The sequence below is a fragment of the Coregonus lavaretus genome, assembly GCF_964263955.1.
Source record: "Coregonus lavaretus genome assembly, contig: HAP1_SCAFFOLD_3369, whole genome shotgun sequence".
NCBI lineage: Eukaryota > Metazoa > Chordata > Actinopteri > Salmoniformes > Salmonidae > Coregonus > Coregonus lavaretus.
In genome coordinates this window covers 4171-20607 of record NW_028157574.1, presented here as the reverse complement: position 1 = coordinate 20607, position 16437 = coordinate 4171, and the positions used below count along the sequence as shown (strand labels likewise).

The 16437-nt window shown below is 47.8% G+C and overlaps 1 protein-coding gene across 2 annotated transcripts in view; it reads right to left on the bottom strand.

Moving 5' to 3' along the window:
• LOC311125241 (asc-type amino acid transporter 1-like) overlaps nt 1–15941 on the bottom strand; it is a 29191-nt gene extending 13250 nt beyond the window's left edge. The window contains exons 1-3 of one of the 2 annotated variants that reach the window (XM_084199294.1): nt 15711–15941; nt 4984–5137; nt 2100–2223 (exon numbers count right to left, since the gene is read on the bottom strand). In XM_084199294.1, coding sequence (XP_084055420.1) covers nt 2100–2223; nt 4984–5137; nt 15711–15738 — 306 coding nt within the window. In that variant the 5' untranslated portion in view covers nt 15739–15941. The remainder of the gene's footprint in view (nt 1–2099; nt 2224–4983; nt 5138–15710) is intronic. The other variant, XM_084199293.1, reaches the window with a different exon arrangement.
• Between the last annotated feature and the right edge of the window lie 496 nt (nt 15942–16437).

Sequence of the window (16437 nt, the reverse complement as noted above, 5' to 3'; positions counted from 1 at the left end):
TAGATCCACAGATGGTGCAATCTCTATTGCACTCCACACTGCCCTTTCCCACCTGGACAAAAGGAACACCTACGTGAGAATGCTGTTCATTGACTACAGCTCTGTGTTCAACACCATAGCGCCCTCAAAGCTCATCACTAAGCTAAGGACCCTGGGACTAAACACCTCCCTCTGCAACTGGATCCTGGACTTCCTGACGGGCCGCCCCCCAGCTGGTAAGGGTAGGCAACAACACATCTGCCATGCTGATCCTCCTGCACTCCCTGTTCACCCATGATTGCATGACCAGGCACGACTCCAACACCATCATTAAGTTTTCCGACGACACAACGGTGGTAGGCCTGATCACCAACAACGATGAGACAGCCTATAGGGAGGAGGTCAGAGACCTGGCTGTGTGGTGCCAGGACAACAACCTCTCCCTCAACGTGATCAAGACAAAGGAGCTGATCGTGGACTACAGGAAAAGGAGGGCCGAACACGCCCCAATTCACATCGACGGGGCTGTAGTGAAGCAGGTTGAGAGCTTGAAGTTCCTTGGTGTCCACATCACCAACAAACTATCATGGTCCAAACACACCAAGACAGTCGTGAAGAGGGCACGACAAAGCTATTCCCCCTCAGGAGACTGAAAAGATTTAGCATGGGTCCTCAGATCCTCAAAAAGTTATACAGCTGCACCATCGAGAGCATCCTGACTGGTTGCATCATCATCACATACGCTGCTGCTACTGTTTGTTATCTATCCTGTTGCCTTGTCACTTTATTCCTAGTTATATGTACATATCTACCTCAATTACCTCGTATCCCTGCACATCAACTCGGTACTGGTACCTCGTGTATATAGCCATGTTATTACCTCGTATCCCTGCACATCGACTCAGTACTGGTACCTCCTGTATAAAGCCATGTTATTACCTCATATCCCTGCACATTGACTCAGTACTGGTACATCCTGTATATAGTCATGTTGTCATTGACTCAGTACTGGTACCCCCTGTATAAAGCCATGTTATCATTGACTCAGTACTGGTACCCCCTGTATAAAGCCATGTTATCATTGACTCAGTACTGGTACCTCCTGTATAAAGCCATGTTATCATTGACTCAGTACTGGTACCTCCTGTATATAGCCATGTTATTACCTCGTATCCCTGCACATCGACTCAGTACTGGTACCCAGTGTATATAGCCAAGTTATCGTTACTCATTGTGTATATGTTACTTGTGTTATTATTTTTTCTATAATTTTTCTCTCTTTCTCTCTGCATTGTGGGTAAGGGCCCGTCAGTAAGCATTTCACTGTTAGTCTACACCTGTTGTTTACGAAGCACGTGACGAATAACATTGTATTTTATTTTATTTATAGATGAATTAATTCTCATCACAGCCACAGCATTAGTTAGGGTTAGGGTTATAGATGCATGCATTCTCACCACAGCCACGGCATTAGTTAGGGTTAGGGTTATAGATGCATGCATTCTCACCACAGCCACGGCATTAGTTAGGGTTAGGGTTATAGATGCATGCATTCTCACCACAGCCACGGCATTAGTTAGGGTTAGGGTTATAGATGCATGCATTCTCACCACAGCCACGGCATTAGTTAGGGTTAGGGTTATAGATGCATGCATTCTCACCACAGCCACGGCATTAGTTAGGGTTAGGGTTATAGATGCATGCATTCTCACCACAGCCACGGCATTAGTTAGGGTTAGGGTTATAGATGCATGCATTCTCACCACAGCCACAGCATTAGTTAGGGTTAGGGTTATAGATGCATGCATTCCCACCACAGCCACGGCATTAGTTAGGGTTAGGGTTATAGATGCATGCATTCTCACCACAGCCACGGCATTAGTTAGGGTTAGGGTTATAGATGCATGCATTCTCACCACAGCCACGGCATTAGTTAGGGTTAGGGTTATAGATGCATGCATTCTCACCACAGCCACAGCATTAGTTAGGGTTAGGGTTATAGATGCATGCATTCTCACTACAGCCACAGCATTAGTTAGGGTTAGGGTTATAGATGCATGCATTCTCACCACAGCCACGGCATTAGTTAGGGTTAGGGTTATAGATGCATGCATTCTCACCACAGCCACGGCGTTGGATGCCAGCAGCTCTTCGGGGGTCATGGAGGAGAAGTATGCGATGTTGGTCAGAGTATAGACTAACGTCACCAGGGGAATGGATATGTAGATAGCCCGGGGCAGGTTCCTGTAGAGATAGATATTATTACTGTAGATAGCCCGGGGCAGGTTCCTATAGAGATAGATATTATTACTGTAGATAGCCCGGGGCAGGTTCCTATAGAGATAGATATTATTACTGTAGATAGCCCGGGGCAGGTTCCTATAGAGATAGATATTATTACTGTAGATAGCCCGGGGCAGGTTCCTGTAGAGATAGATATTATTACTGTAGATAGCCCGGGGCAGGTTCCTATAGAGATAGATATTATTACTGTAGATAGCCCGGGGCAGGTTCCTATAGAGATAGATATTATTACTGTAGATAGCCCGGGGCAGGTCCTATAGAGATAGATATTATTACTGTAGATAGCCCGGGGCAGGTTCCTATAGAGATAGATATTATTACTGTAGATAGCCCGGGGCAGGTTCCTATAGAGATAGATATTATTACTGTAGATAGCCCGGGGCAGGTTCCTATAGAGATAGATATTATTACTGTAGATAGCCCAGGGCAGGTTCCTATAGAGATATATATTATTACTGTAGATAGCCCGGGGAAGGTTCCTGAGATAAGATACATATTTTACAGTAATATACCAGGTTCCTGTGAAACAGTACATTATATTACAGTAATATCGTACTATAACAGTATATCACAGTAATATGTAGACGGCTGGGGGCAGGTTCCTAAAGAGACCACAGGTAACATATCACAGTAGCATGTCACATATTAAAATGCTGATGGAAATAGCAATGACTTGTAACAGTAAACTCATCAGACACAGTAAACTCATCAGACAGCAGTGACACAGTAAACTCATCAGACAGCAGTGACACAGTAAACCCATCAGACAGCAGTGACACAGTAAACTCATCAGACAGCAGTGACACAGTAAACCCATCAGACAGCAGTGACACAGTAAACCCATCAGACAGCAGTGACACAGTAAACCCATCAGACAGCAGTGACACAGTAAACTCATCAGACAGCAGTGACACAGTAAACTCATCAGACAGCAGTGACACAGTAAACTCATCAGACAGCAGTGACACAGTAAACCCATCAGACAGCAGTGACACAGTAAACTCATCAGACAGCAGTGACACAGTAAACTCACCAGACAGCAGTGACACAGTAAACTCATCAGACAGCAGTGACACAGTAAACTCACCAGACAGCAGTGACACAGTAAACTCATCAGACAGCAGTGACACAGTAAACCCATCAGACAGCAGTGACACAGTAAACCCATCAGACAGCAGTGACACAGTAAACTCATCAGACAGCAGTGACACAGTAAACCCATCAGACAGCAGTGACACAGTAAACTCATCAGACAGCAGTGACACAGTAAACTCATCAGACAGCAGTGACACAGTAAACCCATCAGACAGCAGTGACACAGTAAACCCATCAGACAGCAGTGACACAGTAAACTCATCAGACAGCAGTGACACAGTAAACTCATCAGACAGCAGTGACACAGTATCAGACAGCAGTGACACAGTAAACCCATCAGACAGCAGTGACACAGTAAACCCATCAGACAGCAGTGACACAGTAAACCCATCAGACAGCAGTGACACAGTAAACCCATCAGACAGCAGTGACACAGTAAACTCATCAGACAGCAGTGACACAGTAAACCCATCAGACAGCAGTGACACAGTAAACCCATCAGACAGCAGTGACACAGTAAACCCATCAGACAGCAGTGACACAGTAAACTCATCAGACAGCAGTGACACAGTAAACTCATCAGACAGCAGTGACACAGTAAACTCATCAGACAGCAGTGACACAGTAAACCCATCAGACAGCAGTGACACAGTAAACTCATCAGACAGCAGTGACACAGTAAACTCACCAGACAGCAGTGACACAGTAAACTCATCAGACAGCAGTGACACAGTAAACTCACCAGACAGCAGTGACACAGTAAACTCATCAGACAGCAGTGACACAGTAAACCCATCAGACAGCAGTGACACAGTAAACCCATCAGACAGCAGTGACACAGTAAACTCATCAGACAGCAGTGACACAGATCAGACAGCAGTGACACAGTAAAGTTACTGAACGTAATTTGAGCATTGGAGGCAATAAGGAAACTGATGCAACATGACCACACGTAAAGTCAATATATTACTGTATGACACCAGGTGCTCTTTCACTCTCCACCACCAGGTGGTGCTATTGGCCATCTGTGTATCTACAGTTCGTGTGCACTTGCTTTGAAATCCATGACAGGTAGTGTGCAAGTGCACACCTTGGTAGAAGGGTAAAAAATGGGTCTATCCTGATTAAATTGGGACGTAGCCTACATCTAGAGGTCTAGAGGACTACCCTGATTAAATTGGGACGTAGCCTACATCTAGAGGTCCAGAGGACTATCCTGATTAAATTGGGACGTAGCCTACATCTAGAGGTCTAGAGGACTACCCTGATTAAATTGGGACGTAGCCTACATCTAGAGGTCCAGAGGACTATCCTGATTAAATTGGGACGTAGCCTACATCTAGAGGTCCAGAGGACTATCCTGATTAAATTGGGACGTAGCCTACATCTAGAGGTCCAGAGGACTATCCTGATTAAATTGGGACGTAGCCTACATCTAGAGGTCCAGAGGACTATCCTGATTAAATTGGGACGTAGCCTACATCTAGAGGTCCAGAGGACTATCCTGATTAAATTGGGACGTAGCCTACATCTAGAGGTCCAGAGGACTACCCTGATTAAATTGGGACGTAGCCTATATCTAGAGGTCCAGAGGACTATCCTTACTTGCGTGGCTCGACCACCTCCTCAGTGACGTAGTTCAGGAAGTTCCAGCCGCTGAAGGCAAAGGAGGCCTGGAGGAAAGCCAGAGCTATCTGCCCCACAGACGGGTCCCGTGTGAACTCAAACGCCCGGCTGGGTCTCAGAGCATCATAGTGACCTGGTGTAAGGGAGGGAGGGAGGGAGGGAGGGAGGGAGGGAGGGAGGGAGGGAGAGTTGTGAATTTACTGATGAAATAACACGCACAGGATACTCCACACACACACACACACACACACACACACACACACACACACACACACACACACACACACTCGTACATACCATTGTCACCAGCCCTCAGTCATCAGGACAGTTTAATCTGGTCATTCTCAGTGTTTTTCCCCCCTTCTTCTTCTCATTCCAACAGGACGGAAGAGTTGTGACAGCAACTACTACAGTAGTGATTCAACATGTGGCCAGACCGAGAGAACAGACCTCCAGTAACTGACGGTGCTGCTTGTTAGAATCTGGGACATTATTCCTTATCCAGACAGACTAGTTCCTGACAGAGAAATCACACAGTAGGGCTGATGGCAGATCTGGCCGTATCACGTATTCAGCATCACTTCAGCTCTGAGAAGATTTGGACACACGTAATGGATGGAGCTCGTTAGCCATTATTCCAGAAAAGACTGTTCCCTGACTCTGCCTTGCCATTTGAAGAGGTCATGGGTTGTGAGACAGAGCCGACAGTAGGACTGATGTGATATTTAAAAGGGAGCCGTGCTCGGCTCACACTGTGCCTCTCTCTCTCTCTCTCTCTGGTTTCTACGATTCCTTCCTATGTCAGTCTGGAAGATTAGCTCAGACAACAGTCCTGCTACTGGGATACACAGTCAGGTCACGATTAGCTCAGACAACAGTACTGCTACTGGGATACACAGTCAGGTCACGATTAGCTCAGACAACAGTCCTGCTACTGGGATACACCGTCAGGTCACGATTAGCTCAGACAACAGTCCTGCTACTGGGATACACAGTCAGGTCACGATTAGCTCAGACAACAGCACTGCTACTGGGATACACAGTCAGGTCAAGATTAGCTCAGACAACAGTACTGCTACTGGGATACACAGTCAGGTCACGATTAGCTCAGACAACAGCACTGCTACTGGGATACACAGTCAGGTCACGATTAGCTCAGACAACAGTCCTGCTACTGGGATCCACAGTCAGGTCACGATTAGCTCAGACAACAGCACTGCTACTGGGATACACAGTCAGGTCACGATTAGCTCAGACAACAGTCCTGCTACTGGGATACACAGTCAGGTCATGATTAGCTCAGACAACAGTCCTGCTACTGGGATACACAGTCAGGTCACGATTAGCTCAGACAACAGTACTGCTACTGGGATACACAGTCAGGTCACGATTAGCTCAGACAACAGTACTGCTACTGGGATACACAGTCAGGTCACGATTAGCTCAGACAACAGTACTGCTACTGGGATACACAGTCAGGTCACGATTAGCTCAGACAACAGTCCTGCTACTGGGATACACAGTCAGGTCACGATTAGCTCAGACAACAGCACTGCTACTGGGATACACAGTCAGGTCACGATTAGCTCAGACAACAGTACTGCTACTGGGATACACAGTCAGGTCACGATTAGCTCAGACAACAGTACTGCTACTGGGATCCACAGTCAGGTCACGATTAGCTCAGACAACAGTACTGCTACTGGGATCCACAGTCAGGTCACGATTAGCTCAGACAACAGTCCTGCTACTGGGATACACAGTCAGGTCACGATTAGCTCAGACAACAGTACTGCTACTGGGATACACAGTCAGGTCACGAACGCTGCATCTCTGGCTGCCTAAAATCCAGCCCAAACTGGATGAGGTCCACTGACTGTACGATAGGGCCACTTTAAGTCATTTGAACCTGGTGCTCCTCCAATGTCTGTATGTTTGATTCAGGTCATGAACGCTGCCTCTCTAAGGCCTTAATGCTCAAATCAGTTTGGTTTTTCAAATCCGTTTTGGAATCCTGACTGTCCAAACAACAAGTTACAAGTGACCAAATCAGATTTGTGTGTGTTCAGACAACAGTCATTTGCTGACGTGGTTACGCTTGTTGTCATGGTAATGGCGGGTGTGTGTGCAGTGGTGTTGGCTGATTGGTGGTGGTGGTGCTTCCTGTCACTCAGAAGTTGTTGTGTAGCTGTCACGGTTTCGGCCGAGGCTGCCTCTCTTCCTTGCTCGGGCAGGCTTCGGCGGTCGTCGTCCCCGGAGTACTAGCTGCCACCGTTGTATGTTTCGTTGTTCGTTTGGTTTTGTCTGTTTGTTGTACACCTGTTATCGTTTAGTGTTCATTATTGTGTCCTATAAGTTCTCGTTGTGGTTGTCATGTGTTGTGTATGATTGAACCTACTGTCGTTAGTCTGTGCTTCGTTTTTCCTCCTCTGTGTTTGGAGAGGGTTTTCACACGTTTTGTGCGCATTTTGTGATTACTGTTGTTTTACGCCTGTGTGCGTAACGATCGTCTGTGTGCGTAACGTTTCCCAGTTGCTTTGCATGTTCAAAATCACAGTGAAAGAACACTTTTAAAGCCTCAAAGGATAAGATGATTCAACTTTCAAAACAAGTCCCTTTTGGCTAACCACAACATTAAACTAGCTATCTAGCTAGCTGTTTAGTTTGCTAGCACACATTCACTCATTTGTTCGTAAATAATGAACAAGCTAGTTAGCTACCACATGTTCTGTTCAAACTGTCAACAGAGTAACTAGCAATTGACAAAATATGGCCAAAACTAAAAACCACTTGAGGGCTAACAAACCAGATTTGACCGTTCAGACAAAAGTCGCATGGCCAGGAATCTGATTTGAATCTGATTTCAAACCACTATGAAGGTGGTTTGAAATGTGGCTTGAAAAATCTGATTCCATGTGCTTTTTGGCTGTTCAGACTGCAGGGAAAAGATACGATTTGAATTGGATATGCAAACGAATAAGATTTGAGTCACTTCAAACTGCTGTGTGAACAAGGCAAAACTGCCTCTGTCTGCCTCTCTGTCTGCCTCTCTGCCTGCCTCTCTGTCTGCCTCTCTGCCTGCCTCTCTGCCTGCCTCTCTGTCTGCCTCTCTGCCTGCCTCTCTGTCTGCCTCTCTGCCTGCCTCTCTGCCTGCCTCTCCGTCTGCCTCGCCGTCTGCCTCTCTGTCTGCCTCTCTGTCTGCCTCTCTGTCTGCCTCTCCGTCTGCCTCTCCGCCTGCCTCTCTGCCTGCCTCTCTGTCTGCCTCTCCGTCTGCCTCTCTGTCTGCCTCTCTGTCTGTCTCTCTGTCTCTCTCTGTCTGTCTCTCTGTCTGCCTCTCTGTCTGCCTCTCCGTCTGCCTCTCCGTCTGCCTCTCCGTCTGTCTCTCCGCCTGCCTCTCCGCCTGCCTCTCCGCCTGCCTCTCCGCCTGCCTCTCCGCCTGCCTCTCCGTCTGCCTCTCCGTCTGCCTCTCCGCCTGCCTCTCCGTCTGCCTCTCTGTCTGCCTCTCTGTCTGCCTCTCCGTCTGCCTCTCCGTCTGCCTCTCCGTCTGCCTCTCCGTCTGTCTCTCCGTCTGCCTCTCCGCCTGCCTCTCCGTCTGCCTCTCCGTCTGCCTCTCCGTCTGTCTCTCCGCCTGCCTCTCCGCCTGCCTCTCCGCCTGCCTCTCCGCCTGCCTCTCCGCCTGCCTCTCCGTCTGCCTCTCCGTCTGCCTCTCCGCCTGCCTCTCCGTCTGCCTCTCCGTCTGCCTCTCCGTCTGCCTCTCCGTCTGCCTCTCCGTCTGCCTCTCCGTCTGCCTCTCCGTCTGTCTCTCCGTCTGCCTCTCCGCCTGCCTCTCTGCCTGCCTCTCTGTCTGCCTCTCTCCCTGTCTCTCTGTCTGCCTCTCTCCCTGCCTCTCTGCCTGCCTCTCTGCCTGTCTCTCTGCCTGCCTATAACCCTCCCCAAACTGGACAGGGCCCAGTGACTGTATGATAGTGTTAGGGATAGGGTTAGCAAGACAGTTAGACAGTCAATTTCCCCTTTTCATATCCCACCTCTAGGGGGCAGCAGCCGCCAGGCCAGGAGCAGCAGGGAGCACAAGAAGTGTTGATAAGGGAGTGATTACTCACAGGTGATTAGTGATCTGAAGCTGATTGAGGGGAGCCTCCTGACGCAGCAGGGTTCATATCTGAATCATTTTGAATCATTTTGAATCATTTTCATTTGGCATGTCTTTTTGTTTTCTTCTGGACAGGATCAGACCTGCCTGTTGTATAATACTGTTTTGTCACCATCTGAACATTGATGAGCTGCTTGGGCTGGCCCAATACGGAGTCTCAGCTGTTGATGAGCTGCTTGGGCTGGCCCAATACGGAGTCTCAGCTGTTGATGAGCTGCTTGGGCTGGCCCAATACGGAGTCTCAGCTGTTCATGAGCTGCTTGGGCTGGCCCAATACGGAGTCTCAGCTGTTCATAAGCTGCTTGGGCTGGCCCAATACGGAGTCTCAGCTGTTGATAAGCTGCTTGGGCTGGCCCAATACGGAGTCTCAGCTGTTGATAAGCTGCTTGGGCTGGCCCAATACGGAGTCTCAGCTGTTGATAAGCTGCTTGGGCTGGCCCAATACGGAGTCTCAGCTGTTGATGAGCTGCTTGGGCTGGCCCAATACGGAGTCTCAGCTGTTGATGAGCTGCTTGGGCTGGCCCAATACGGAGTCTCAGCTGTTGATGAGCTGCTTGGGCTGGCCCAATACGGAGTCTCCCCTGGACTCTGGTAAGTACTCTCCTTCATCTACACAAGGGGTTAGTAAGAGTCTCTGTGATTGAGGCATTTGTAACAGTAGCGTCAAAGATGTTTGTAACTAACCCAAGATAGACCACAGCCTGTCGTTTCCAACGGGAGCAAATTAATCATAGTGGGCAGAACAAGCAAGGAGGTGGGCAGGGCCAAGCACGAGCTAGCGAGATCCTATTGGCGCATTCTAGCATGTATTTGCATATTTCTGTTAGGGAACGCCTACTCTGCGCGTGTGAAATAACTCAATTCGCTCTTGCACTCTTTCTAAAGAACACAATTTTTTAAAACTTTGGCAAAGGGCAAAGTCTACTAAACTTAGTCCACTGTTCGTAATAGATTAGAGTTTTGGAAAATAGAAAACTGTATTGAGATCAAATGTTTCATCGATGAGAAAATCTGCAGAACGTCGGCCAAAATACATCTCAAGCCATCTTTTCCCACTGCCAGCCAATGGGCTTCCTCTCATCACCATATTTGGTAGTGAATGGAAACACCAACAGGATGCTTCACATTTATTCATCCGGTGAAATATATGGCTCATTGTTCTATCTGTGGTAGTGTCTAGACATGCCCACCAGGTGGAAGCAGAGGCTATTCATTTCCTCACTCCTGTCATGTGACCAGAAGTGAATGACTGTAATCAGTATACTGAGGAGCAGCTATAGAAGTAGTTGACACCTCCTCATACTGTGATTCAGAGATAGACAATTATAGGGACAGCTGGCAAATGAGAACAAAAGTGACTGTATTTGTGACACCCGAGATTCCTTTGGTTGATCAGATCAGAGGGGTTAAAAGGCTTTAAGAATGTTCAACTGTGTGTTTAACTCTGGTTTATCAGAGGGGTTAAAAGGCTTTAAGAATGTTTAACTGTGTGTTTAACTCTGGTTTATCAGAGGTGTTAAAAGGCTTTAAGAATGTTTAACTGTAATGTTGAACTCTATTTTCACTGTTTAAGTCTTGACGTCTGTAGCTACAAGCTTCTGTCTAGTTACTCTTTGCTCTGACGTCTCCAGCCTCTCTGTGTGTCCATGTGTCTCCAACCTGTCTGTGTGTCCATGTGTCTCCAGCCTCTCTGTGTGTCCATGTGTCTCCAGCCTCTCTGTGTGTCCATGTGTCTCCAACCTGTCTGTGTGTCCATGTGTCTCCAGCCTCTCTGTGTGTCCATGTGTCTCCAGCCTCTCTGTGTGTCCATGTGTCTCCAACCTCTCTGTGTGTCCATGTGTCTCCAACCTCTCTGTGTGTCCATGTGTCTCCAACCTCTCTATGTGTCCATGTGTCTCCAGCCTCTCTGTGTGTCCATGTGTCTCCAACCTGTCTGTGTGTCCATGTGTCTCCAACCTCTCTGTGTGTCCATGTGTCTCCAACCTCTCTGTGTGTCCATGTGTCTCCAGCCTCTCTGTGTGTCCATGTGTCTCCAACCTCTCTGTGTGTCCATGTGTCTCCAGCCTCTCTGTGTGTCCATGTGTCTCTGTCCATGTGTCTCCAACCTCTCTCTGTGTGTCCATGTGTCTCCAACCTCTCTCTGTGTCCATGTGTCTCCAACCTCTCTGTGTGTCCATGTGTCTCCAACCTCTCTGTGTGTCCATAAAGCAGAATTCTTAATCTTATTCTAGCAGTTGTCAACCTGTTGTCTTGACATGTTTCAGGTGCTGCCGGTCTACACACACACACACACACACACACACACACACACACACACACACACACACACACACACACACACACACACACACACACACACACACACACACACACACAAACACAAACACAAACACAAACACAAACACAAACACAAACACACACACACACACACACCCTATAGTTGCAGGTGCTTCCAGTGTGACCTGTTTAAGGTCTGCTCTTCTTGCTGTTAGCTCTAGGCTCTGAGAATGCTTCAGTCTGATCACTCTGACTGACTGGAGCTGGTGTCAAATCTAACTTCCTTTATAGAGCACATTTCTTCCAACAAATGCATTTCAAGGTGCTTCATTAACCAATTAAGGTGAGAAATATAGAACACCACAAAGCATCTCAGAGTGCTGATCTAGGATCAATTTGGCTTTTCAGATCATAATGGATAAGATTCTATGGACAGGTGGGGTCCTGATCCTAGATCAAGACTCCTACTCTGATTCTATGGACAGGTGGGGGTCCTGATCCTAGATCAGCACTCCTACTCTGATTCTATGGACAGGTGGGGTCCTGATCCTAGATCAGCACTCCTACTCTGATTCTATGGACAGGTGGGGGTCCTGATCCTAGATCAGCCTACTCTGATTCTATGGACAGGTGGGGTCCTGATCCTAGATCAGCACTCCTACTCTGATTCTATGGACAGGTGGGGTCCTGATCCTAGATCAGCACTACTACTCTGATTCTATGGACAGGTGGGGTCCTGATCCTAGATCAGCACTCCTACTCTGATTCTATGGACAGGTGGGGTCCTGATCCTAGATCAGCCTACTCTGATTCTATGGACAGGTGGGGGTCCTGATCCTAGATCAGCCTACTCTGATTCTATGGACAGGTGGGGGTCCTGATCCTAGATCAGCCTACTCTGATTCTATGGACAGGTGGGGGTCCTGATCCTAGATCAGCACTACTACTCTGATTCTATGGACAGGTGGGGGTCCTGATCCTAGATCAAGACTACTACTCTGATTCTATGGACAGGTGGGGTCCTGATCCTAGATCAAGACTCCTACTCTGATTCTATGGACAGGTGGGGTCCTGATCCTAGATCAGCACTACTACTCTGATTCTATGGACAGGTGGGGTCCTGATCCTAGATCAGCACTACTCTGATTCTATGGACAGGTGGGGTCCTGATCCTAGATCAGCCTACTCTGATTCTATGGACAGGTGGGGGTCCTGATCCTAGATCAGCCTACTCTGATTCTATGGACAGGTGGGGTCCTGATCCTAGATCAGCCTACTCTGATTCTATGGACAGGTGGGGGTCCTGATCCTAGATCAGCCTACTCTGATTCTATGGACAGGTGGGGTCCTGATCCTAGATCAAGACTCCTACTCTGATTCTATGGACAGGTGGGGTCCTGATCCTAGATCAGCCTACTCTGATTCTATGGACAGGTGGGGTCCTGATCCTAGATCAGCCTACTCTGATTCTATGGACAGGTGGGGTCCTGATCCTAGATCAGCACTCCTACTCTGATTCTATGGACAGGTGGGGTCCTGATCCTAGATCAGCACTACTACTCTGATTCTATGGACAGGTGGGGTCCTGATCCTAGATCAGCCTACTCTGATTCTATGGACAGGTGGGGTCCTGATCCTAGATCAGCCTACTCTGATTCTATGGACAGGTGGGGTCCTGATCCTAGATCAGCCTACTCTGATTCTATGGACAGGTGGGGTCCTGATCCTAGATCAGCACTACTACTCTGATTCTATGGACAGGTGGGGTCCTGATCCTAGATCAGCACTACTACTCTGATTCTATGGACAGGTGGGGTCCTGATCCTAGATCAGCCTACTCTGATTCTATGGACAGGTGGGGTCCTGATCCTAGATCAGCCTACTCTGATTCTATGGACAGGTGGGGTCCTGATCCTAGATCAGCCTACTCTGATTCTATGGACAGGTGGGGGTCCTGATCCTAGATCAGCCTACTCTGATTCTATGGACAGGTGGGGTCCTGATCCTAGATCAGCACTACTACTCTGATTCTATGGACAGGTGGGGTCCTGATCCTAGATCAGCACTCCTACTCTGATTCTATGGACAGGTGGGGGTCCTGATCCTAGATCAGGCTTTGTGGATGCGGGACCTGGTCTTCTGACCTCTCCAAGAGGGCTTTTAGCTGTTTACTCTCTCTGGCTCCAGCCATGTGAACCGACTGACTTCACAAGGTGACTGAGTTTCTTTATGGCTGTCAACCCTCAGGCTGGACAGACAAAACCTCCCATCCAGTGAGAACAAGACGTTCAAAAGACCTTTCAACCCAAAACACTTATTTTCCATGACTTTTGCATGCCTTTTCAACCCAAAATACGTATTTTCAACGTATTTTGCTCATAGGGAAGGGGTTACAGTCGGACACTGGCTGTTTGAGGTGGTCAGACAGGTTAAAGGAGTGATTGGAAATGAATTGGTTTCAGGTTTCAGAGTTACAGCTGTGTGAGAGTAGAGGGAGGTAATGTATTGGTTTCAGGTTTCAGAGTTACAGCTGGGTGAGAGCAGAGGGAGGTAATGTATTGAGGGTGAGAGCAGAGGGAGGTAATGTATTGAGGGTGAGAGTAGAGGGAGGTAATGTATTGAGGGTGAGAGCAGAGGGAGGTAATGTATTGAGGGTGAGAGTAGAGGGAGGTAATGTATTGAGGGTGAGAGTAGAGGGAGGTAATGTATTGAGGGTGAGAGTAGAGGGAGGTAATGTATTGAGGGTGAGAGTAGAGGGAGGTAATGTATTGAGGGTGAGAGTAGAGGGAGGTAATGTATTGAGGGTGAGAGTAGAGGGAGGTAATGTATTGAGGGTGAGAGTAGAGGGAGGTAATGTATTGAGGGTGAGAGTAGAGGGAGGTAATGTATTGAGGGTGAGAGTAGAGGGAGGTAATGTATTGAGGGTGAGAGTAGAGGGAGGTAATGTATTGAGGGTGAGAGCAGAGGGAGGTAATGTATTGGTTTCAGGTTTCAGAGTTAAAGCTGGGTGAGAGCAGAGGGAGGTAATGTATTGAGGGTGAGAGCAGAGGGAGGTAATGTATTGAGGGTGAGAGTAGAGGGAGGTAATGTATTGAGGGTGAGAGCAGAGGGAGGTAATGTATTGAGGGTGAGAGTAGAGGGAGGTAATGTATTGAGGGTGAGAGTAGAGGGAGGTAATGTATTGAGGGTGAGAGTAGAGGGAGGTAATGTATTGAGGGTGAGAGTAGAGGGAGGTAATGTATTGAGGGTGAGAGTAGAGGGAGGTAATGTATTGAGGGTGAGAGTAGAGGGAGGTAATGTATTGAGGGTGAGAGTAGAGGGAGGTAATGTATTGAGGGTGAGAGTAGAGGGAGGTAATGTATTGAGGGTGAGAGTAGAGGGAGGTAATGTATTGAGGGTGAGAGTAGAGGGAGGTAATGTATTGAGGGTGAGAGTTTAGCAAGTGGAGGGTGACATAGTTTCCCCCAAACTCGGTCCTGGGGACCCCAAGGGGTGCACGTTTTGGTTTTTTGCCCCTAACACTACACAGCTGATTCAACTAATCAACTCATCATCAAGCTTTGATCATTTGAATCAGCTGTGTAGTGCTAGGGGCAGAAACCAAAACGTGCCCCCCTTGGGTTCCCCAGGACAAAGTTTGGGGAAACGCTGGTTTAACATAACTGATGACTTCATATATGTGAGTGATATGGCAACGGAACTGTGAGTGATATGGCAACGGAACTGTGAGTGATATGGCAACGGAACTGTGAGTGATATGGCAACAGAACTGTGAGTGATATGGCAACGGAACTGTGAGTGATATGGCAACGGAACTGTGAGTGATATGGCAACGGAACTGTGAGTGATATGGCAACGGAACTGTGAGTGATATGGCAACAGAACTGTGTGCATGAATGATGTGTCTGCACCTTACCTTGCATGTGTACGTGTGCGTACTGTTTGCCTGCCTGCGAGTGTGCCTGTGTGTGTGTGCATGTGTATGTGTGTGTGTGTGTGCGTGCATGTGTACGTGTGTGTGTGTGTGCATGTGTACGTGTGTGTGTGTGCATGTGTACGTGTGTGTGTGTGTGCATGTGTACGTGTGTTTGCATGTGTACGTGTGTGTGTGTGTGTGTGCATGTGTACGTGTGTGTGTGCATGTGTACGTGTGTGTGTGTGTGTGTGCGTGTGTACGTGCGTGTGTGTGTGTGCGTGTGCATGTGTACGTGCGTGTGTGTGTGCATGTGTACGTGTGTGTGCGTGTGCATGTGTACGTGCGTGTGTGTGCCCTCCTCACCTCTGCAGATCTGCACCAGTCCCACCATTATGATGAGTCCCAGGGCCAGCAGCTTCCCCACTGTGAACACATCCTGGATCCTAGTGGCCCAGCGAACACTGGAACAGTTCACCCACGTCAGGAACACTGGGTCAGAGAGAGAGAGGGAGAGATGAGCGTCCACATGCACACTCTAACCCTAAATCACTTTTTCATATGAAGAAAGACTTGCTAAAGTGCCCAAAATGCAGCATTGCGACCCTCCATGCACCCTCTGTGAATTCTATGAAGATTCTAACCAACTTACCCCCCCCAAAAAAAAATTATCCAAGTTTCACCATCATTGTAAAGCCTTAGTTATTTTGTTGCTTTTACAAAGTAATTTCTGAAGATTATTAATGATTTCGTAGTGATTCATTTACGTCTGTCCCTCATTGTAAGGTCAACCCTGTTACGTGAACTGAACTCTCGTTTTAATATGGTCAAACTATTTCTTTTAAAAGATTTTATTCAAAACAAACATCTCGTAGTCAAATTACATTTTTTAGTCATTTAGCAAATGCTCTTATCCAGAGCAACTTACAGTTAGTGAGTGCATACGTTTTTTCATACTGGCCCCCCGTGGGAATCGAACCCACAACCCTGGCGTTGCAAGCGCCATGCTCTACCAACAGAGCTACACGTTTTTGGGTCAAATCATATCAAATCATGGTCAAATCATAGTGTAAAAGCAGGTGAACTGGTTCTA